We start from the raw sequence: 24,345 nt of genomic DNA on the forward strand, positions 1-24,345 counted from the left end.
TATGTTGAAGAAGCTCCTGAAGGAAGAAAATACATGTGAAAATTTATAGCAGTTCCTGGTGGCTGATGGGGGTGGGGAGGAAGACATGGAATAGGGAGAAAGATGAGCCTTGAGTGTGAATAAAGCTGACAGTGGCCTAAAGCATACCTGGAAAAGCTGAATTTTAAACCTGGAGAGGGCTTTCAGTGAGAAAAGGAGCAGCCGAGGGCAGGAAGAGAAGGGAAGCATGCAGATTATAGAACAAACTAGGGGTGAGGCCAGTGGAAGGAGCCAGGGGAAATGAGATAAAATGATAAAGGGAGTTGGAGAAGAGAAAGATTATCTGAAAAGTCAGAAAATGTGGAAGAGCTTTAAGGAGATAGTGTCCTTAATTTTCATCCTGCAACCCTGCAGCAAGTATTACAAAGGGAACATACCAGAAATCTTTATTCAGTGGTAATCTCTAACTGTCATAATGGCCCCTTGGAGGTTTTGGCAGACTCCAATTTAAAATAGCTGTAAGATGCACTGACATGAAACAACTCAGCATAGCTTCAAGATATCTTAGAGCTGCCCTGTCTCAAAGAGGTCTTCACCTGCAACTCTGGGTCTTGAGTTCAGCTTTGTATTTCAGTTTCTCCAAGTAGCTTCTGGTTGTTTAACCAGTTAATCCAGTGATTCCCTTCCCTTAGCAATGTCACCAAAGGTAATGCTGGAGGGGAGAAAAAAAAAAGGCACAACTTTGTGAAGTAGGTTTCAGTAACTGCTACAAGACCTATGGACAGTGGGCTCACGGACTCTTGATGTTTTAGTGCCTTTCAGACACTTTAAGCAAATGCATTAATATGCTTAATGACCATGGATAGTTATTAGACCTAAGTAGGGGATTGCTTCCTTAGTGTAGTGTCTTCTTTCTGGCCTTGTCATTTATGAGCATGAATATCTAATCCTCTGGTACTTGTGGTTTCTTTGTGCCTACAGGTTCGTAGGACAGGCTTCTTTTCAGAGACTACAAGTGATGGATAATTCTCCCAGAAGAAATAGATAAAAGTTTTGTATCTCATAGTGTTGTTTATTAGGAGTTTTTTTGCATCTTAAATGAGGAGGATGGAATTAAATGTTGCAGGTGAAATACAACTTGAGCTCACCTGCGGCCATCTGGCAGCATTTTACAGTTCTGAACCTAGCCTTCTATATACTCCTTAGGGTCACAGTAGCAAGGAGTGCTAAATGCCTGAATGAGATATGCTGGCAGATACGGTGACAATAGGCATGATGGGAAAGGGGACTCATTTTGCAAATGTTGTGTGCTGCATTCCATTCTCTAGGAAGTGAAGGGAAATCCTGCAAGGAGTACTGATGCTAGGAGTGACTACCTTACATGCATTTACCTGTCCAGAGATAGAGAGAGTGAGATGAGTCATGATCTCTAGAGTATACCACAGTTTGGGCTTACTGAGATTTCCACAGAGCTCAAAACCTCATATTAAATCCGTAAGACTCAAAGGATCTCTTTTCTTCTAGGTTCTCGGTGAACTTAAATGCTTCCACAAGTACAGCTGCTGTCAGTCAGGAGAGCTGGATAAAGAGCAAAAGGAGAAAAGGGAAGAGCAAATGGATGTTTATGGCTGCTTAGGATATGCTTATGCAGTATGTATCTCATTTTCCTTACACTTTTTATTTTTTTGAAAGAAAAAGTCTGCAACTAAAGTCACATCAGAAGTCTGATCCTCAGAGTCTAATCATGTTGCCTTTGCTCACTCTGGTGCATAATTTAGGTGAATTGTGCATGTGAGTTAGCAAATTATTTACTTAGGTAGGGGGAGAGAAAAGAGAAATAGACCTGGAGATATGTGATTTACACTGTCTAAGGACATTCCTTCACTGAAGTCAGAGATAGCTATTTGTACTAGTTTCAAGTCTGACAAGGAAGAACATAGGAGATAAAAATATTAAATGGGAAAAACTTGGCTGTGATTATGATGTCTCCCAATGGCAGTGGGGTGGACAAAGAGGAAAGCTGTAAAATTACTCACGAATAACATAAGTGATTAAAGTTTCTTTTTCTGTACATTTCTTCATGAATTTTGTGTGGAAGAGGTCACAGTTTTCTCAGTTGTTCCTTATTTTAAATTATTTGTAAGATTGTTCCTGTAAATAATTCATACTTTAACTCACCTGCAAGGAGAGTACAGGAAGACTTTTTAATGAGTGTGTAGATCTATTAGGAATTGTCCTATTTCCCTCCATCCACTGACTTCACAGGTATTAGTGATTATTATTATTATTATTATTTATTACCATAATGATTGCATATCAAAAAATTAGTATTTAATAACTATAAGCTACACCTGCCTTTGAGTTTTCATAGAAACAGATACAGTCCCACTTGGAAAATGGCGGGTCCTTATAGACAAAAGCTTTCTAAGAAAAGAGGGCCCTGGAAGCTGGGTTCAGTGAAGCATTAATAAAGCCAAGGGGGGCAGATGAATGTTCTTATCTCTGTAAGGGAGATGGTTCTCAATAACCAGTTTTTAGTCCCAAAACCTCCTTCACTGCAGTCAGTGCTATTTACCAAAATCAACAGTCAATTCAAAGGCACAGAAAGAATTGTGTCATTGCTAGTTTTCAATCTTACTTTAACATATAGAACTGAGCCACTTAAAAAGTCTGGGGCTGGTTTTCACACAGAGGTAACTGACAGGTAAACCACATAGCTGTCATAAATTTGATACAGGTTCCCAGAATCAGAGCATTTTTAAAAAAATGCATGCAGTTTGTTAACAGCACTGCAGCCTCTGGTCACAACAGGTCAGAACCTGCCCTTTGAATGAAAACAACTAAATCAAGAGGGTATAATAGAAACACTGGAGGTTTCTTTGAGTGAAAAAAGGCTAGTTTAAAACTGTTTAATTTGTAACATATGTTTATGGGCCCTACTGCCACATGGAAAACACTGTGTCCCATTATAGCTTTTATATTTCTCTCCTATCTAGCTGATTATGTCAGCAGGGAAAACACCACATGAGTAGGCACTGGAATGTGTTCCAATGTTGACCAGGAACAGAAACATGGGCATCTCTGGAAAGTGGTGACCCAGGCATTTTAACGGTGCAAGATTACTGGTCAAATATATAAACGTAAGATTTATAACACCTTTATTTGAATTCTTATTGCTTTTATCTTCACAATTTGGGATGATGTCATAACACAAATGATACAGCTACTGAGTGTGCTTTGACAAGCCAGCTTGGTCAAAGTGAAGATTTGAAGATCTTCAGCCAAGTGAAGATTAATGAGCTATTCTAAAATTGAGATTTATATATGTTGTTTGTACAAAATTGGTATAAAAATGAACAAAATGGGCTGTCTGCCAAAGTACTCATGATGTACAGAATATTCAGTTTAATAATTGATGATGCAAAAATGCTAGGAAAGAAGTTTATTCAAGCACTGCATCATAGAATCATAGAATTATTCAGGTTGGAAAAGTCCTCTAAGATCATCTAGTCCAACTTTAACTTAATACTGAAGTCCACCACTAAAGCGTGCTACTAAGTGTCAAATCTACATGTTTCTTGAAGAATTCCAGGGATGGTGACTCAACCACTTATTTGGGCAGCCTATTCCAATACTGCACAACACTTTCAGCAAAGAAATTTCTTCTAATATCCAACCTAAATCTCCTCTGGTTCAAGTTAAGGCTGTTTCCACTCGTCTTATCACTTATCAAATCATGACGCATTTGTACCATTACTTTGGAACAGTTGCCATGCCTCTTCTCGGCTGTTCATTCCCCATGGTTTTTTTTTTTTGTTTGGTTTGGTTTGGTTTGGTTTGGTTTTTTGTTTTTGCTACAGTTACTCTGGGGCTGTTAGGCCTGACTTAAGTGTAAGATAAGGGTGAGTTGTTTCATCATGATAACATAATATTGATTGAAAACCAAGTTCTTTATCTTTTAATTGTGAAAAGAACAGTATCTTCACAAACCTAAGTACCCAACAATTTCTTTCCGTCTTTCTTCAGCAGGACTCATTCCCAATGCCTGGGATAGCCTAGCACTGGAAAATATATCTAAAATTAATATAAAAGCAGTTTATTCAAAAACTCCACAAACAAAGAAAACATAAGAAAAAACATGAAAACTTCAACATTTGTATATCTTAGACCCAAAGGTCTCAAAGTACTTGCTCTGCATGGTCATTCTAAGCATCCTTCATTTGTGTTTTTAGAGACATTTTTCTTTGAACATTAAGCAGACAAATTATTCAGATTCACTACTGTATTTATATTCCAACAGGTGCTTTATCATTGCTGTTATTTGATGTGTATCTATATGCGTTTGCTCCTTCCAACACAGAAACTCCTTTACTTTGGAAGCTAGCAGCTGCTACTATTGAGCAATACTCAGTATAATTACATGGTAACTTGGAATATGACGTGAGATAGAACCCCACAGCTGGTGAAATAAGGATGTAGTTAGGTGATATACAATTACATTAGTTGGAATTCTCAAAGGACATTTTGATGAAATGCTCTAATGCTGTGGAAAGCTGCAAAACATTATTAACGATCAGAAGTGGTCAGACTGTTTTGTATGGTTAGAAATAGGATAAAATAGTACAAAACATTTTTATTTTAACAGTATGCTAGTATGAGACATTTCATGCTATAGTGTCATCCATAACTGAACAGATAGGAAGTCTATTGATCCCTTTTATTCTATCAGCAGGTGAACTACAAACATCCAGGAAAGACTGCACCCATCACCCTGATCTTGAGAAGCAATGTCTTATGTTCTTCAATATACTTAAAAGTAACTATACAAGATTTCTGAAGGGAAGATCTTGCAGTTCTCCATAGAGACTAGAGGGTGTGTGACATTCACAATCTACATTCACAATCAAAGATCCTTCAAATAAAAAAAGCTAGTGAATTATGTTGTTTCTAAATGTTCAGCAAATTATCAATAGATCAAAATAATATGCAAAATGACTCCATAGGGTACACAGTCAGAATCTTTAAAATTAGATGAGGACATATTTTAAATCTCCAAAATCTGAAGGGACTAAAAATAAAATAAAATAAAATAAAAGTTTTCCCTAACTTATGTTTTAAGAACAGAACTTGAAACCCCAAACCATAGAAGGTGTCTCTCCCTAGTTACATAACAAACTGTTAACAAACTAGTTTCTAGATTTCCTTATTTATTTGGATATGACACCTATGTTCCCAGTGGAACTGCATATAGATCTTTTTCAAAACAAAGAGCAATGGCATAGAAATCAGTATGCATGCAATGTATTGCCTCAATATCACTAGCAGGCTGCCCTGGATTCTAGACTCGATGTGTCATAAGAATTTATTCTCTTGCATGGTGTTGTATATTGTGCCTAAATTGTGCCTGTTGGCATAGGTAGATAATTCATGAGTAGTGAATTCTTACCCTTTGTTTATGCCGTTTAACTGTATGAGGTTCAATAAGGCTACATGCTTGGTCCTGCACTTGGGGCACAACAACCCCATTCAACATTTACTACAGGCTGGGGGAAGAGTGGCTGGAAAGCTGCTTGGTGGAAAGGGATCTGGGGGTTTTGGTGGATTGTCAGTTGAATATGAGCCAGCTGTGTGCTCAGGTGGCCAAGAAGGCCAACAGCATCCTGGCATGCATCAGAAATAGTGTGGCCAGCAGGGCTAGGGAAGTGATTGTCCCTCTGTACTTGGCTCTGGTGAGGCCGCACCATACTGGGTCAGTGTGGGGCCCCATACTGTGTCTGTCAAATACTGTGTTCAGTTTGGGGCCCCTCGCTACAAGAAGGACATTGAGGTGCTGGAGTGTGTCCAAAGAAAGGTAACAAAGCTGCTGAAGGGTCTAGAGACCAAGTCTTATGAGGAGCGGCTGAGGGAACTGGGGTTATTTAGCCTAGAGAAAAGGAGGCTCAGGGGAGATCTTACTGCTCTCTACAACTACCTCAAAGAAAGTTCTGGTAGGGTGTAGATCGGTCTCTTCTCCCAAGTAACAAGCAATAGGACAAGAGGAAGTGGCCTCATTTATGCCAGGGGAGGTTTAGGTTGGATATTAGGAAAAATTTCTTCACTGAAAGGGTTGTGCAGCATTGGAACAGGCTGCCCAGGGAAGTAGCTGAGTTATCATCCCTGGAAGTATTCAAAGATGTGTAGCTGTGCTGGTTAGGGACATTGTTTAATGGTAGATTTGGCAGTGCTAGGTTAATAATTTGACTTGATGATCTTAGAGGTCTAAGGTTTTTAACCTAAGTGATTCTATGATTCTATGGGAAGCATTAAAGTCTATGATGTGATGGGGCATAGTTTGCTTTCCTCTCTGCCCACCTTTCTACAGATTAAAAAAATGAGCCGTTTCTGGGTATGCCTTTGCTCTTACCATTTCTAAGTTCATAGGGAATATAGAAAATGGGGAAGTATTTTGTCTATTCTACTCTATATCTTGAGTAGCATCTTAATTAGGACACCCTTCTCTTAATAGACCTCTATTGAGAAAAGAAATAGATGCTGTGCAGAGAGTAGGGGGATATGAGGCCTCTGTTCATACCAGCCAACAGACAGCAATTAGCTCGTGAACTGCTTGACCTGGGATTCAAGAGTGTTGGGGTCAGTGTTTGACTGTAATTTGTGTGGCATCACACAAATAATTTAATCATTATGCATTCCTGTTCTTCATCAACAGAATTGAAATACAGAAGTAGAGAACACATTGTAAGAAGGTATTTATTCTCAAGATACTGAGGTCAGTGTCACCTACAGGCCTTCTTACGTGATCTTTTCCCCCATAATTTCTAATAACCTATCATCTATTCTCAGGCTTTTTAAAATTATTTTTTATTTTTATTATTTTTAGCATGTACACTTACATGTTGTTTTCTTTCCATTTTTCTACTGTAAGTTCTACCAATGTCTTCTCTAATTGCAGGGTCTGCCCCACCATGCTGCAACTCTGAATCACTTTCAGCATTCACATTTTTGAACTTATACATATACACTGCAGCATTTCAATGAAAGCCACTGCTCCACACCTGTCTTCCCCTACTGCAAAATAATTTCTTTCCTATAGTCTTTCTGACTAAGCAGTTTTTCTCTTCCATCTCAACTGTACCCCATGCCTACTACCTCAGTCACATTTTTCTCACCTTGGCTCCCTGTTTTAAACCTTCTACACCCCTGCTCTTGACACCTCTGCACAAACTGGCAGCATTTTTTTCCAGTGAAAACTGTATGTGCCTTTCTCCCATGAAGTGTCCATTTGCCCTACTGCTGGCTGCCTTTCAGTTTTTTTATTGTCATCTTCTTCTCTGATTCAGGTGCAAGTTCTTCAGTCTTCCTTCTCTAATTACCTGCATTGCATCAATACCATTCTATTCTGTGCTCAGTCTGCCTTGCATCTGTATATATTCCCTTCTTTACTCTGTCCTTGTTCTTCATGTGCCTGTACAAGTACATACTCAGTTTTCTTTCTCCTTTTCATTCCTGTTTAATTGAATGTACTCTTTAGAATGTTGAAGGTCCATTTCCCAGTTACACCATCACTTTTTGTCCCTTTTTGCTTTATCAGACCTCTCCCATCAAATTTACTAACACCTTTTCTCTCAGCAAAGTCCAGAACTGTTGCTCAGCTTTCATTCTTCTTGACATATCAACCACTTTTGACAACGATCTATTTTTACTGAAATTGTCCAAGGTTCCTTGGTTCTGTATACTCCTGGGATTCTGTATGAGTCTTTACACATCTCATCACAATGTGAATTCTCTGATTATCTGGAGGGTGCAATGAAAAAGAGAGCTTGCTGTCTTTCCTTCCACTCTCTATACCCTCAAGTTTACAAGCAAATGCAAATACCATTTTTTCTAATAGCTATCTTTCCATTTCAGGCCTAACATGTTGATATGACACTAAATTCTTGTCATAACATACAGCTAAAGTATTATCACCTTTCTATTTGTTGTCTTCTTCTGGTTTTCCTGTCTGTATTACATCAAATATAAGCTGCTCATCTTCACCTTGATTGTTACTGAGATGCCCATGTTTATTTCTAGGCAGCAGAAGTGTCCAGCCTCCTTTGAGCACTAATTACATTTTCAAATCTTTCTCAAGATGGTCCTCATCCTTGGGCAATGATCCTGATCATATATCTGAAAAAATAATTTTTTATCATGCTTCAAATCTTCCTTAAAATTCTCCTTTTCAATAAAGGCACTGGTGACTTAACTGCACTCTTTCATGCTGACCAGCGCTATTCTACATTTTTCCTTATGTAGATCTGTGTTAAGTATTAATGTTTCTCATACTGTTCTTGTGACAATGACTGTCATTTACACTGGATCTGTGCAGCACATAGAAGAGGCAGGCCTTGCTCCATAATTACAGCTTCAGAGTGCTACAGCAATAGTAATAACGTTAATAGTAGACAGAATCCTATTGACATTCAGTCCTGTAATAACATTAATAGTATACAGAATCCTGTTGACATTCACTACTGTAATCAGCACCTTCAAAAATGCTTATAAATACTGCAGAGAAATTATTGGCAGGGAGGTCAGATGTTCCCTAGGTTGTTTTAAAAATAATTAAAAATTCAAGTCCTCTTAATGAGCACGGTTTGACTTTTATTTTCTTGGATTAAAACAGATTAACTCACTAAGCACCACTCATAGCTTCAGATCCTGATTCAGTTATTTCTTTTCCTGTAGCTAAAAGACGTTTCAGTCCTCCTTGTGTTGATTCGGTCTTCTTTATGACTGAGACAAGAAAGATTCAACAGAAGAGTTTGGCAGAGAAAGGACAGGTTGCTGATACCCGATCTGAGTGTTGAAATACCAGCAGGACAGTCAGAGATGGTGAGCTTACTCTCCTCTTAATACTACTAGAAAGAGATGTGGGCTGACAGTTAAAAAGGAGGAGTCTTTGGGGAGAAGAGGAGTCCCAAGAGACAAGAATGGAAATGCAGGTTTCTCTGGAGCATGGCCAAAGATTTTACTGCAAATATTGCATTATGCAAACTGTTACTTATATGTGACAACTGAACAGTCAAGTGCTTCCTCATGTTAACATTTTACTGATGTCCCATAAAGCTAACAACATTTGTGTATCTCTCAAAAGGTGTTGCATATATATTTGGCATCCTCCCCATCCTTGCTTTGAATGGCTTCTTGGAATGTATTCCACACTTCACCTAGTTTGTCATTAAAGAAAAATTCTTTTCAAGAAAAACTTCACATTCTATGTGGTCCATTAAAACTATCACCAAAACAGGCTTCTGTAAAACCTTTAATTTCTCACCTGAGGCTTTCTGACTCCTAATTTTTTTCTTGATGATGGGATGGTCTACACAACACCAGGACTGCTGGCATCTGATGGATTGCACCTTTCTCAGAGGAGGAAAACGATTTCTGCACAGAATTAGCAGGGCTGATCAATAGAACTTTACGCTAGATTTGAAGGGGGAAAGGGATAAAACCAGGCCTGCCAGTGATAAGCTATGGGGTGGCATGCCACACTGAGGGACTGCATGCTAGTGCGATCCTTCATTCATCTCCACAAGGTGCTGGATAAAATGAGGCACGTTTTAAATATTTCTACACCAATTCATGCATCATGAGGAACAAGCAGGAGGAGCTAGAAGCCTTGGCTCAGTCCCAGAGCTATGATATCATTGGCATAAGTGAAACCTGGTGGGAGAAATCCTGTGACTGGAGTGTTATGATTGAGGGTTATAGGCTCTTCAGAAGGGATAGGCAGGGCAGGTGTGGTGGGGGGTTGAACTGTATGTAATGGAGGGCCTGAACTGTATGGAGCTTACAGTTGGCGATGACACAGTTGAGAGCCTCTGGGTAAGGATTAAAAGACAAGCAAATAAAGGGGATGTTGTTGTAGGAGTCTCCTATAGACCACCCAGCCAGGATGATGAAACTGGTGAAATATTCTTTAAGAAACTAAGAGAGGCCTCTGGATTAGCTGGCCTTGTCCTTATGGGTGACTTTAACTTGCCAGATTTGAACTGGGAATACCACACAGCTGATATGAACAGGTTCAGGAGATTCCTAAAACACCTTGTTGATAACTTCTTGGTGCAGGTACTAAGAGAACTGACTAGGAAAGGCACCCTCCTAGATCAGTTTCTTGTGAACAGAGAGGGTCTACTGGGTGAAGTGGTGATCAGTGGCCATCTTGGCCATAGTGACCATGAAGTAGTTGAGTGTAAAGTCTTTGGTGATAGGAGGAAAACTGCCAACAAAACTTCAGCCCTGGATTTGGGGAAAGCAGAGTTCAGGCTGTCCAGGGAACTAATTAGTAAAGTCTCCTAGGAAACTGCTTTTGAAGACATTGGTGTCCATCAGTGCTGGTGACTTTTTAAGTACCACCTCTTAAGAGCCCAGGAGCAAGCAAATCCAAAATATCAGAAGCCAAGCATGCAGGGTAGAAGGTCAGCTTGACTAAGCAGGGATATTCTTTTAGAACTTAGGCAGAAAAAGAAAGTGTATGGTCACTGAAAGCAAGGTTGGGCGACAAGGGAGGACAACAAAGATACTGTTTGCCATTGTAGGGAAAAAAATTGTGCAGCCAAAGTTCAATTAGAGTTGAAGTTGGCCAGTACTGTGGAGGACAATAAAAAGGGTTTTTAAAATAAGTTAACAGCAAAAAGAGGACCAAAATTAACATTAGTGCATTAATTAAAGATGATCATGTCACAAACAGGGACATAGAAAAAGCAGATTTTTAAGGCTTTCTTTGCCTCTGTCTTCAACACCAATAATGGGCCCTGGGAATGTAGGTGCCCTGACTTGGAGGACTGTGACTGCATGAATGGTAAACTCCCAGCCAACCCCAAACTTGTACGGGATTTACTGCTCCAGCTAGATGCATGTGGCCCGATGGGATTCATCCCAGGGTACTCAGAGAGCCAGCTGATGTCATCACGAGACCTCTCTCAATTATTTTTCAATGGTCTTGGGAATCCAGAAAGCTCCCAGTTGACTGGAAGTTGGCAAATGTTATTCCAGTTTTCAAGATGGGCAAGAAGGAAGACCCTGGTAATTACAGGCCTGTCAGTTTCATTTCAGTGCCTGATAAAATTATGGGGAAAATTCTTCTGGGAGTTGTTGAAAAACACTTGAAGGACAATGCGGTCATTGGTCAATGCCAAAATGGGTTCAGAAAGGTCCTGCTTAACACACTTAGTCGCTTTTTATGACAAGGCCACCAACCTAGTTGACCAGGTGAAGAAGGTAGACATAGTCTTTTTGGATTTCAGCAAAGCTTTCCATACTGCTTCACACATAATCCTTCTGGACAAAATGTCCAGCATACAGCTAGACAAATACCTAACATGATGAGTGAACCATTGGCTGATGGGTCAGGCTCAAAGGGTTGTGGCAAATGGGGTTGGTTACATGAGGCTGACAGCCAGTCGCTGTAGGGGTTTTGCAGGGCTCCATTTTAGGGCCAGTTATCTTCAATGTTTTCATAAATGACTTGGATGTAGGACTTGAAGGTATGCTAAATAAGTCTGTGGATGACACTAAAATGGGAGGAGCTGTTGATTCTGTCAAGGCCTTGCAGAGAGATCTTGGTGAATTAGAGAGCTGGGCACACGACTGTCCTGCTCTACTCTGTGCTGGTGTGGCCTCACCTCGAGTGCTGTGTGCAGTTTTGGGTGCTGCAGTATAATAAGGACAGGAAGCTATTAGACGGTGTCCAAAGGAGGGCTATGAAGATGGTGAAGGGTCTAAAGGGGAAGATGAATGAGCAGCATCTGAGGTCACTTGTTTTGTTAAGCCAAGAGCAGAGGAGACTGAGGAGGAGACTTCATGATGGCCTACAGACTTCTTATAAGGGGGAGCAGAGGTGGAGGCACTGATCTCTTTTCTCTTGTGACCAGCGACAGGACCTGAGGGAATGGCATGGAACTGAGATGAGAGGTTCAGGCTGAATGTTTGGAAAAGGTTCTCCACTGAGAGTGTGGTTGGGCCCTGAACCAGGCTGCCCAGGGAAGTGGTCATGGCACCGAACCCGAAGGAGTTCAAGAAGTGTTTGGACAATGCTCTCAGACAGATGATTTTATTTTTCGGTGGTCCTGTATGGATCCAGGAGTTAACTCAATGATCCTTTTGGGTCCCTTCCAACTGAGGGTATGTTATGATTCTAATTGGTTTTGGAGACTTCCTGTTCCTTATCCAGCTATTTCCTGTTCTTTTCAGCAGTTGATATCTACAACAGCTTGTCAACAAGAGCTGGTTTTCAGCCAGCTCTCAAGAACTGTACCTTTCTCAATAAGATAGGCTGGCAGACTTGCATTTTAGTATGAGTACTGAATTTCAAACCTGATCATCTCTTCATCAGATCTCTAATTTAAAAACCCCTGAGACAATATAGAATCATAGAATATCCTGAGTTGGAAGGGACCCACAAGGATCATCAAGTCCAACTCCTGGCACCACACAGGTCTACCCAGAAATTCAGACCATGTGACTAAGTGCACAGTTCAAATGCTTCTTAAACTCTGACAGGTTTGGTGCAGTGACTACTTCCCTGGGGGGACTGTTCCAGTGCGCAACAACCCTCTCAGTGAAGAACCTCTTCCTGATGTCTAGCCTGAACCTCCCCTGCCTCAGCTTGACACCATTCCTGCGGGTCCTGTCACTGGTCACTAAACAGAATAGATCAGCGGATAATGTAAATTGGCTTAAGAGAAAGGGGATGTTAGGGAAGATACCATCACGAAGGATACCTTTCTGACTTCCAGGATCTGTCAGCGGGCTGACCCTCTCTTTCCCCCACATTGGGATGTCGTGGGGTAAGATTTGAACACTTGGTTGTACCAGATGTCTCTGTGGAAACTTAGAAATCTCTAGAGTCTTTGTGCCTTTTAACGTGTTAATAGCCAGGATGACTACCTGTGTATTTCATGTGTGCTCTATGTTTGTCTCTGTGGAGTTAATCTTCTGTCTTTCCCTATTATCACCCACTTGTATTTTCAATGTACGTTTGTGTTGTCTAAGGTACAGTAGAACACAGTTTTAGGAATATGTGGAGTGCTTGCATTGTTATTTACATCTTTCTTGTTTATGGTTGTTACTGTGTATCAATTACCAGAACATAATGCTAGATGGAGTTTTGGTAAATTAAAAATTTCTTTGTAGTCTCGCATCTCAGTGTGAATGGAACACAAGGGAGATATTTTCCATGTAATCAAGAAGAAACTCTACATTTAAACTTTTCCACTGTCAAATCACCTAAGACATTTTCTTTGGATTTTTGTCATTCAGGCAGTCAGAAGTTTCCCTTCCCCGTATTTTCCTGAATCTTACAGGAGAGTCAGGGGAAAAGTCAAAGGACTCACAGTTAACCTTCCCTTAGGGGCTTTTGCATCATATGCATTCTTCTGGTGGCCTTCAGTTCACATATATTCTCTTTTCCCTCTGTATAGGTAAGTTCTAGTTTTCAGCATGCTTCACTGCTAGCCAGAACCCTTTAATAAAGGCTTTGCCTTATACAGACACTCTGTTTTCAACAATATAGGCTTTGAGTTAAATGGCACAAAAGTAATCACAGCTGCATAATTAGCCACTAAAAGAAATCTTGAATTTCTACCAAGCATATTCTGTAAAGAAGGCTGTGACTCAAGGTTTTTAACATTTCTTGGTACGATATTTTTGAAACTAGTAAGGCCATATAAACATGATATGGTGAAAATATAAAGACTTGACAGAGGCAAGGATGCCATTTCCAAACAGAGCATCTTGCTACCAAGACAGGACTGTCTAGGGACTGTATAGATCTTCTTACACCAAAAATGCGCTTCAGTCTCCAATATCCATCACTGGGTCTCAATCTTTAATGAACAGTGGCTTCAGGCAATATTTAATTGGGTAGTACAGTAATTTTTGTGATCAAGATATAAATTCATTACAGACTAGATTGCAACTGACAAACTCATTTCACCTATGACCTAAACTGATTATGAACTCAACTCTTCTCAGGTAGGAAGCTGATGCATAAAATTGTTTTAAACTCATTTCAGGGGATTTAGAGTTCACATTTTTAGTGGTTTAATCTGGGATTTAAACCTGAACCCAGTTATTTGAAGAGCTAGCCAAATCCAAGTTGTACAGGTAAAGCATATATATATATATAAGTGGGATCATTTTTATTGTTTTAAATACCACTTTTTATGGTGAAAGACAAAACAGGTTTTTGTTTTTGTGTTTTTTTTTTTTGTTTAGCATTGCAATGCTAATACTTAGATGTAATATCAAAAATGTGTCTATTTGCTATGTCTTTGAACGTGCATTAAAATTACAAATGTTAAATAATGTTACAGTGCTCACAACACTTTTTTGTCAGTTTCGCTGGCACAGTTTTAAAAGATACTTTCCATGAAATGGAATACAGCCAGCCCTAATGGCAGACATTGGTCAATATCTTTTGTAAAACAGATTCCTAACAATTTGCCACAAGTGGAGAGCTCAGCTGAAAGGGAAGAGAAAGGCTTTCTTAGACATTTGGATATGTTGAAATTGAGCAAAGCAAAAATTACATTTATGCTATGTGATTAAAAGCGTTTAATAATCATTAAAATTCTCTTTCTGAACAGAAATGAAGGACTGGCTAGCTCCATGCCTGGGTGAACAAAGACTTTTCAAGAACATTTCACTGCTGTTTTATAAGTTTACTGTCTTAACAGATACTCCCATTGATCATTGTTTGCCTTACATTTTTTACTACATATTTAAAATTGACATATATTTGAATACTTACCATTATATGGTTATTGGAGCTATTCATTTAGTAGGTCAAATAATCATTATATTTCACTAGCATGCTGGGTTTTAATTCATTTAACATTTTAATCTTCCATCAGTTTTTCCTTTAAGAGGATTTCAGTGCATATACAGGATTTGTATAAATCTGTGCAGTAAATTTATTCTTTTAACAGTTTTATTCTTTCATCAGAAATTCATTTAAATGGATTCCACTATATATCACTTTCACTGCCAGTGTGGCTTTAGGTCAGGCTGTAATTGATGCAAAAGCAATGAGGTATTAAAAGAGATAGGAAATATCTGAAACTGGAAAGGGTTCAGAAAGCATGCCATTGTAAGGCCATGGCATTCTTCGGATATGATAGGGATGGGGTATGGACCACTAATAAGCCATTTTGGTTGAAAGCCTTGTATAATTGCTAATTTCTGTCTGTAGTATAAAGTCAGAATTTGTGCTAAGAGCTTTAAAGTTGGCTTTAAAGTTTGAAGGGGCGTGTCAACAAAAGAAACACCTTCAGTTTGTTGATGTTATGCATTTGACATATTCAGCTCTTCTCTTTTGATGATGTCAGTTGCTCTGTTCGTATAGAATACACAGAACAGTAACTATAATACATGATTTTTTTCCCAAGTTTTAAGGTGGATTGTAAATGGCAAAGAGTAACAGAAAAAAAAAAAATGAATCTAGCAAGTGATTGTGTGTGTGTGTGTGTGTGTACAGAGAAAGGAGGTATGGAGAAAAGGGAGCATGATGTGGATAAAGTAAATACACTCAGACTTCCTAGATATAGCAAGAACGTAGAAAAAGTTCTTTTGTAAATTTCTATATATCATCTGCTACTCTTTAATATAAGCAGAATAAGGACATACTTTTAAAAATAATTAGCAAAGTTAATGTAACTGTGGCCTTTTGAAAAGATCGTTAAGGTGTTTCACGACAAAGCTGGAGGCGTGAGTTCATACCGTGTTCCTGATTCAGCCCCAAAGCTGTCCGTTGGTAACCTTGCTGTAAATAGCTTCTTGTCATGTGCATGGAGGAGTCAAAGGTAGTAAGAAATGCAACTGGTTATATAATAACTTCAGCTGCAGAAGCCAGTGTAACCAAACAAGGGGTCAGGGATAGACAGTATTGGTGCATTCAAACAATTAAGTTGCATACCTTGAAAGCAAACAGAAGAAGAAAATATATTTTAAAACTAGCAATACATGTAAAATAAGCCAAAAAAATAGCTGCAAAGTAGCTGAGGAAAAATGAAGACAATCTGAGAAAAAATGCTAGAGCTAGAGTCTGTAATATTTATGCATGTGTGTAAAAAAAACTGTCTCAATGCAATTATTAATTTCATTGGAAAATTTTCAAATAAAATAAATTTATGTTTATCTCTCTTTTTTTTTTAAAGGAAAAAAAATAAACCTAAAACCTGTGTTTTATTTTAAAAGTATGTTTTTTAATTTTAAAAAGTGTTTTATTTTAAAAGTGGTTTCTTTTAAAAGGTTATATACAGTATACCCTTGTTAATTTTAAAATTTTTCTTTTGCTAGAATTCCTGATGATTGGAAGGAGGTTTGGAATATAAGTAGTGTTTCAGCACTGATGAGGAATAGTTGATTAGATCCATGAAGAAAGATATAATGAAGGGTCTGTTGAAGATGGACTGTGCTTCTTATTTTAATTCAGCAAATAATTAGCTATATAAATCAGTGACTTACATGTAAAACAAAAATACAATCTTACTCTGAAATTGCACTAGTTACACATAATTTTCTTTGTTTTTCACAGTGACATTTTTGATGGCATTGTGTGGTATAAAAGGTAGAAAGCAGGGTCCTGATGTGAGGCTGAGCCCAAGCCTGGGCTTAGAGGATAAATTAGGAGAGAGACAAAGCCCAGTGCTCCAGCTAAAGTGAGGCTGCAAAAGGTCTATCAAAAGAAGTAGTGGGTTACAGAAAGATTATTTTACTGAACAGTTTTTTACCTGAGCTATGACTAAGGATCCTTGGGTAAGGCTCAGGCCACTCCTAGTATTGAAGTCAAGGTCAGAAGAGTGAGAAACCCAAGAGATTCCATTGGACCAGGCAGCAAAGGGGTTCCCAAAGGAAGTCGTGGGCTATAGAAAGACTTCTTCCCCATCTACACTTTTGTATGGATGGTGCCTGGGAGTCCTGGTCTAGGGCTGAACCCTCTACGACAGGAAGCATTAAGGTTAGGGAAGAGTCAAAGGCTAGACCTACTTTTGAAGTGGGGCTGCAAAGCAGCTGCCAAACAAGTAGCAGGCTACAAAAAGATTCATCCACCTTTTCATCTAGGCCATACCTGGGTATCCTCACCTGAGGCTCAGCCAAGGTCAAGGCATAGGGCTATAGATAGATGGGATGAGGATTAGGAGAGGAAAAAAGGCTAGATCTCCTGTAGGACTGGGAATGGAAAGAATTTGCCAAGAAAAGTGGTAGGCTACAGAAAGATTTCTCCCTTGGGCTTTTTATTTTATTTTTTTTTTTTTCATTAGGGCTACTCCTGACAGCAAGGGGTAAGTTTCAGACCACCCTTTGAGTTGGGGATAGATTTAGAGTTAAGAGAGAGAAAAAGCCTAAGGCTCCTGCTGGAGTCAGACTGTAAAGGGCCTACCAAAAGAGGTAGGCTGGAAGAGTATTAATCTCCTGACAACTTTTTTATCTAGCCATGCATGGGGGATTCAACAAAGGACAAGCAGTAAGGTTGTAGTTATAGTAACCTTTAAGGTTAAGATACAGGTTTAGAGACAAAACCTAGAGCATTCATTTGAGCGGATCTGCAAAGGCTGTACCAGTGGATGGGACTGGCTGTCAAAAGGTTTCTACCCTGACTACTCTTTAATCTGTACCATATTTGAATGTCCTGGGCTAGTGCTGAGCCAATACCAAGCTAAAAAGTTGGGGTTAGTTTTAGTTTAAGAGAGGCAGATTCTTGCCATTCTGTTTCAAAGTGGCTGGAAAGGGAAGTGGTGGGTATGCCCACAATGATATCTGAGTTTTGAGTTAGGATTAGGAGACTGACAAAGTATAGAGATTTTCTTGGGGGTGTGTTTGCAAAGAGAGTGCTGAGGGAAGGATTAGTCTGATAAATATTCCTCTTGACACTGCTCATCTGGGTCATGGCTGGCATCCTTGGTAAGGCTCATCCTTTGTGATAGAATTAGGATTAAAGTTAGGAGAGAGACAAAGCCTATATCCCCAGTGGAATAGGGCTGCAAAGAGGTTGCTAAGGGAAGGGGTAAATTGCCAAAGTATTTCTCCCCAGAAAACTTTTTCTTCTGGGCCATGGCTGTATGTTCTTGGCTGAAGCTGAGCCTCTGTTGGCCATTAGAGTTAACATTATAATTTGGTGAAGGGTCAGGAGGGAGACAAATTCTGGCTCTGGGTGGACTGATGCTGCATCTGGGCTGCCAAGGGAAGAGGCAGCCTACAGAAAGATATCTCTTGAAATTACTTTTTCATCTCAACCATGGCTTGGGGTCCCAGGTTATGTCTTAATGCATAATACATTTTAAGCTTATGATTAAAACTGCGGGTAAGATTAGATTTAGTGTTAGGAAAGTGACCATATCTAGATCTTCAGCTGCAGTGGGGCTGCAAAAGGGCTGGCAAGAGCAGTATCCTGCAGAACAATTTCTTCCAACAGTTTTTTTTTTTTTTTTTTTTAAATCTGGGTTATGGTTTGTGGGTGTGGGCCAAGTCTCAGCCCATGCTGGTGGTTAGGGTTAAGGTTAGGAGAAAGACAGCACTTTCTTTACTCCATCTGATCAGTTTTTCTCTCTTTTCTGAAGCTCTGTATTTATAGCATATCCTATCACATTTGAAGTTACACCCTTAGGCTGGTGTGATGACTCTGTATGTCAGAGAGTTTGTTCCTTCTGCTTGCTGCAGTCAATTTACTTTTGACAACCAAGAAATTTGATTTTTATAATGAGGCATAAATCACAGGAAAGGGTTGTCTGTAATGGACTTCAGCAGAGTTAGCAGCAAGAGTGCAATAGTTCACATCAACAGGATTTTGTAATAGAGATCTGCACAGTAAAGGATGTACTCTACATGGATAAGGAGAATTCAGATAAATTTTGGATATCTAGATAAGTTACATAGCTTGGAGGTTAAAAGCCGTTGTTGTCTTGTTATGGTATGTTGTTGTTCTAGCATGGTACCTGGTTTGATATACACAAATACTACCGAGCCAGGAGTCTGGCTGAAAACAGAAAGATGGGGTGAAGTGCAGGGTGCCTGAAACAGCTGCAGTACATCTCATTGCTCAATACACTGAGCTGTGTGTTTGTTAAATTGAATTATACCTTTAAATTAATTCAATTGAATGTGAGGCAAATGAATTATAAATAATTCTTGGTGAGGCTATAAATATGGCTTGATAGAACCTACCATCACAAACAGGAAAAGTCTATAAAAATATATTTTCATGTTTACATATCACTCCCCTGTGGTGGATTAGTAAGCAGAAAGAATTCTAAAACCACGGGGGAAGGTTTAAATAGGATGATGCAGACATTACTGAATGACTAACAGTAATTTCACAAAGGTAGAGGGTAAGCTGCTCATGTTGGAGAATCTCACAAATATGCTTTGAATGGTTAACTAAATTTGCTCGGTAAAAGTTTAATTAAGGTTGCCACAGATTGACCACAGTTATTCAACTTAGTTTATAGACTGTCTATACGTCACATATGGAAAGCACAGTTAGCCAACATGAAGATGCTAAAGACTTCTTGGATCTTTCTGGGTTAGCTACCTCTGACACCTCATCTCCGAAGAGCAGAGGTAGTCACTCAGAGAACATTACACTGTATAATGTCCCAAAAGGCTTCTAGCAGCCTCTGTCAGAGTCTTCTTAATAAAGTATAATATACATACACAGTGCATGTACGCAACAAGCTCTGTGGGTCAGTGCATGAGTGAATAGGGTCAAATCCCTGTCCCCTTTGGTGAAATGATGGCTCCTGTTCTCAAAGCTTTTGATATTTCTAAAAAGCTGAGAAAAACATACTGTCTCTTTTGACTGCAAGTGAACTCAAGGCTGGGAATGACGGAGCTCTCTTGTATCCTCGTCTGCCCTTTACAACCTGCTCCCCACTGCCCAAACACACTCACATCCCCTCCTCATCACTCTCATGTCTGCATAAGCCTGAACGTAATCTGCCCTTGGATGGTTACACTAATATTTTCAAATTCTGCTTACTGTCTTTTACAGGTAATACTATTTTGACACAGTTGGACATACTCCTGAGAACAAGTGACATCTGTGTAGTTTAATTGCTGTTTTTCTTGTCAGAGGGAGAAAAAAAAAAAGATTAGTGCCCTTAGTAACTTATGATTAGAGTTGATTAGAAAATAAGTATTTCCTGGAAAGCATTTTGAGAGAAAGCATGAATTTTTCTTTAAAAAAAAAAAAAAATAAATCATAGTTTTATCAAAACCTTCTTACCTATCATTTCAGTCTATTGTTAAGCATTTAAGCATTCTTTCTTCCAGCTTTTCAAGTCATACATTTTGGTTTTACAATGAATCTTTGGTTGTCTGTATTCCAAGCTCCAGTGAAGAGGTGTTGATTGTCAGATAATGGTAGGCCAGGTAAATCTCTGATGGTTATTGAATGCATCTCTTCCTTCTAAACAGTTCCATGAATGCTATTAAAAAATTTGTACATTTGGAAATATGACACATTTGTGTGGTAGACATAGCAACATAGAAGTTAAAGAACATCAATAATAAACATTGTTTACTATCAAGAAGACTCCTAAATTCCCAGTGTTTATACCTAAATCACACAGTTTACTTGTGCTCCATCCATTGGCTTAGTGCTCCACAATGTACTTTGAATATATTTTGAATACAGTTTGAATACTTAATATTTTAAATATGTTTAGTATTTTATTTACATCCTTCCTATATCATGATGTCTTCAGAGTCATACTGTTATTCAAACAGTAACTTTGAACCTCTCAGAAATCCCAGAATTATTTCATTAGTAGTTTATGTGAATACTGAGTTCCAAAATACACTAGTTACCCTGTTTACAAAGATTTCCAATGTAACATACAAATTCACTAAAAGGCTAAGTAATTTTGTTTCATTAAGAAAGCCATGTGTCTTGCTCTATATTTTTATCCACGGCCTAAACTTAATTTCTACTATACCAATTCTTTTATCAGCAAGCTATAAAAACTGACTAATTTTTAGCTAACCTTTCCAAAAGCCTGCTTGGTTTTCTGTGTCTATATTGTTATTGCACAAAGCAGTACCACAAAAAATAGTATCATAGCCACAAAAATTCAAAGGTCAGGACTGGGAAACATTAATTATTTTTACTTGGATCACATTTTTAAGAATGTTCATACCTGTCTCTTTACATGCTTTGTTTGTCCTAGTAGCACTTGGAATATTCATGAATAATTAGTTCTTCTTCTATCAGTGCCTTAAATAAAGGACTAGTGATGTCAGGACAGCTTACTTAGGCACATATTAAACATTCTATAACGTACCTGTGCCTGATTGTAGGGGTAGCTGGAAGAGCATATTTTTAAGATTCCTTCATTTTCTGTCATCAGAAGATCTGGCAACCTTAGCTGGAAAGCTTTGACACTTCCCCACACTCTACAATGTGGCATGTACTGTAGGAGCATCTATTGCTTGACATTATGAAGCTACATTCAGGTTAAACTGCAGAAGCGTAGCAAGGTCCTCCTCCTTCTTTTTTTCCCCTTCTGCTCTCCAGAGGTAGCTGGGGGCACAGGGAGCTGAGCGACTGTCCCTGGGGAGCTGACTGTTGCAGGGGGTGTGTGAGCCCTGCAGGCTCTGATCATGGTTCTGAGGGAGAGCATTCACACCAGGGAGTAAGGAGAGAGCTAGGCTGTTGCCAGCAATTATCCTTTTCCACCCACCTTCCTGGGCTCAGTTATTCATTCTCTTGTTTCTTGAGGCGTCAGCTTTGAAGTGCGCTTTCCTTCCCTCCCAGAGGCAGGGTTTGGACTGCTCCCCCCACCCCACCCGCGTCTCCTAAGTGATCCCTTGGACCACTGTCAGTATTGACACTAGGTACACAAGGGGCAAACTTAAGGCCACATAAATGCTCTATATTTAGATATTTTTCTATTTTCAAAAACTTTCCAAAACTTCCACCTTTACAAGAGTCACTTTACAATTTTTTGTCACTTTACAATTCTTTCAACAATATTATAATTTAGCCACACTGCCTAGTTTTCTACTGCTACAAAGCTATCTTCTATCCCATGTGTAACTTCTCCTGCTCGTGAGCACAAATCCCTGTTCTCCCACTGAGGTTTCCTCTGCTCATCACCCATCCCACCCTGCTCTGGAGGAGCAGGTGCAAGTGGGTAGGGCATTAAAGATAGGAGCCTGTTCCTTTGCAATTCCAGCAGCAGCAATGAAGACCTAGAGAAATTCAAATGAGCAGGAGAAGTTTCTTACTGGCAGAGAGTGTGAAGCAGCTCTGTTTTGGTATCAGCAGGCTACCCTTAGTGGAGCAAGGTTATCTGCTCCTAGAGAAAAATCCATAGAGCCATTATAGAGCTCCTTCTTTTGCTTCCTTATGCAAGTTCCACTGGGAATTTGCACCATTTCTCTGTGCAGTAGAGCAGAGTGCTTTCCAGAGGCATGCATATATATAACAACTGGGGGAGAAAGCATGGAGTCACAGCTTTGCAGCCTGACTGCACTTCTGCCGCTGCTTTAGCTCCCAATAAGCAGCTCATCTGCACACAGGTAATGCGGAGTTTCCAAAGGTGGTTGAAAAAGGACGTAGGAAGGAAGACTTCTAAGACTTTACAAGTCTTAGAAGTAATTACAAAGTCTCAGAGAAAGTGCAGGATTGCCATAATCTCATTGTGAGGTGACAAGCATTTGTTTAGCTGGGTTTAGGGCATCAGGTAGGATGGGCTACATTCTGCACGCTAGCCCTATGACACAAGACAGGTTAAGAGGTCATTTTTGAATTCAAAATAACAAAGGGTCACAGAGGAATTCTTTCTCTGGTAGCGTTTTGATGATTTATGGCTATCTGCCTTAGATGTGTAGATGCACACCGTGGCTACAGATTCTTCAAAGTGTCTGCTGTTTCCTGCAAGTATAATCTCAATTTTGTGAAGGTTTAACATCAACCAGCTGTTCCACAACCATATGGTAACCTGAGCAAGATACTGGATTGACGGGATTTCGGTGGTGTTATTGAATGTAGGTTCCTATTATGGATGCAGAAAAATACAAGATTAACAATTTATTAAATCAGTCTCTTTCTCTGCATTCACTTCTGCCCCTGGAGCAGCTGTTTATGCTCACCCTCAAAGTGAGTAGTGAATTTACTGCAATAGATACTAAATCAGGCCCTTTACCCATAATAATTACAGAACAGGCAAAGTGCATCTGATAAAATGTGGAGAAATCTAATGCAAATCTTAAGCTTCCCTCACAGAGAAAGAAATGAGCCCTAACTGTGACTGAACAGGTTAATGGCAAAATTGCACCAAGTAAATTCAATCTGCAATATTAATGCTGCCTCAAAGACATCAGGCATAGGCAATAGCATATTTAAGGTACAAATAAAAGAATGCCTCAAGCCATATTTGTCAGCAACTATTCCTGCATAAAAAATGTCTTATAATTAACGGAAGATTACAATTGAGTTAAATCTTAACATTTTGTGTTGTGGATTTTCTGTAAACAAAGTGATTAGTTTGGCTTAACTCTGTGTTCTGAACAAGCTTTATGAAAGGTCTATTTTACTGAAAACTACCATCCATCTCTTTAATTCAACAGTTTTATCTGACCTGGCTTCTCTAAACATTTTATTATTTTTTTTTTCTCCACAAAGATTAAAAAATTCAGTGTAGAATAAAATTATCTCAGCTTTGAAAATATGAAATTGCATCTAAAGTAGTAGTATGTAGTAATTTACTATGGTAGCTCTAAAGCACAGATGGGAGAGTATAGAAAGAGGATTAGACTGCTTTCCACATCCTAAACTTTATCAGGGATAACACAGAAAACTGTGACATTCATTACTGCCTGGGAAGTTCTTAAGTGTTAACAATTTATCTAGCTGATACATTAGAAAAGCTAGGAAGGTTTTTTTGTTTGTTTGTTTGTTTTGTTTGTTTGTTTTTTTCATTAGCAATAACAGACTGCAACCAAAATGAAAGTCAAAGTTGCATTGCAAATTTTATGCACATGCCAAACAGAGGAAGCAAATTGCTTCACCTGAAAATATTGATCACAGTATATTTAAGTGCATGGACCCAAGAAACAGACTGCTGAGAAATTTATTTTTCTGAGCCTATATTTCTAAAAAGGCTATTTTTGCTGTATCAGAAATAAAGAATAATGAGGCACTATTTCTAATACTTCTTGTCACAGTAGGTTTGTGTTCATGCACCATTCTTCATGTTACAACTTACTGACTTACTGAACTAAATTATTTTGTTTAGGATTAAGTTCAGAACTTATTCAAATCAAAAGAAATACCCTCATTAACATTTAGCAGACCTTGGATCAGGCCTATCCAAAGATTCAGCT

At 39.0% G+C, this 24,345-nt stretch overlaps 2 protein-coding genes and 1 long non-coding RNA gene across 4 annotated transcripts in view; 2 read left to right on the plus strand and 1 right to left on the minus strand.

Moving 5' to 3' along the window:
- The window catches only part of LOC310899744 (uncharacterized protein), a 71,159-nt gene that overhangs the window by 33,568 nt on the left and 13,246 nt on the right, over positions 1 to 24,345 (plus strand). The window contains exons 5-7 of the mRNA XM_083836591.1: positions 1,504 to 1,629; positions 4,709 to 4,852; positions 8,704 to 8,850. Of these exons, the coding sequence (XP_083692717.1) occupies positions 1,504 to 1,629; positions 4,709 to 4,816 (234 nt within the window). The 3' untranslated portion in view covers positions 4,817 to 4,852; positions 8,704 to 8,850. The remainder of the gene's footprint in view (positions 1 to 1,503; positions 1,630 to 4,708; positions 4,853 to 8,703; positions 8,851 to 24,345) is intronic.
- Positions 14,226 to 21,439, minus strand: LOC310899794. Its single transcript, XR_014584671.1, has 3 exons — positions 21,300 to 21,439; positions 20,243 to 20,444; positions 14,226 to 15,934 (listed from the first exon to the last, which is right to left on the minus strand). It is a non-coding gene; the product is annotated as an uncharacterized lncRNA (long non-coding RNA).
- The window catches only part of LOC310899721 (uncharacterized protein), a 46,245-nt gene continuing 44,320 nt past the window's right edge, over positions 22,421 to 24,345 (plus strand). For both annotated transcript variants that reach the window (XM_083836524.1, XM_083836525.1), the window contains exon 1: positions 22,421 to 22,539. In XM_083836524.1, the coding sequence (XP_083692650.1) occupies positions 22,432 to 22,539 (108 nt within the window). In that variant the 5' untranslated portion in view covers positions 22,421 to 22,431. The remainder of the gene's footprint in view (positions 22,540 to 24,345) is intronic.

This window comes from Anser anser (assembly GCF_964211835.1).
Source record: "Anser anser genome assembly, chromosome: 1".
Taxonomy (NCBI): Eukaryota; Metazoa; Chordata; class Aves; order Anseriformes; family Anatidae; genus Anser; species Anser anser.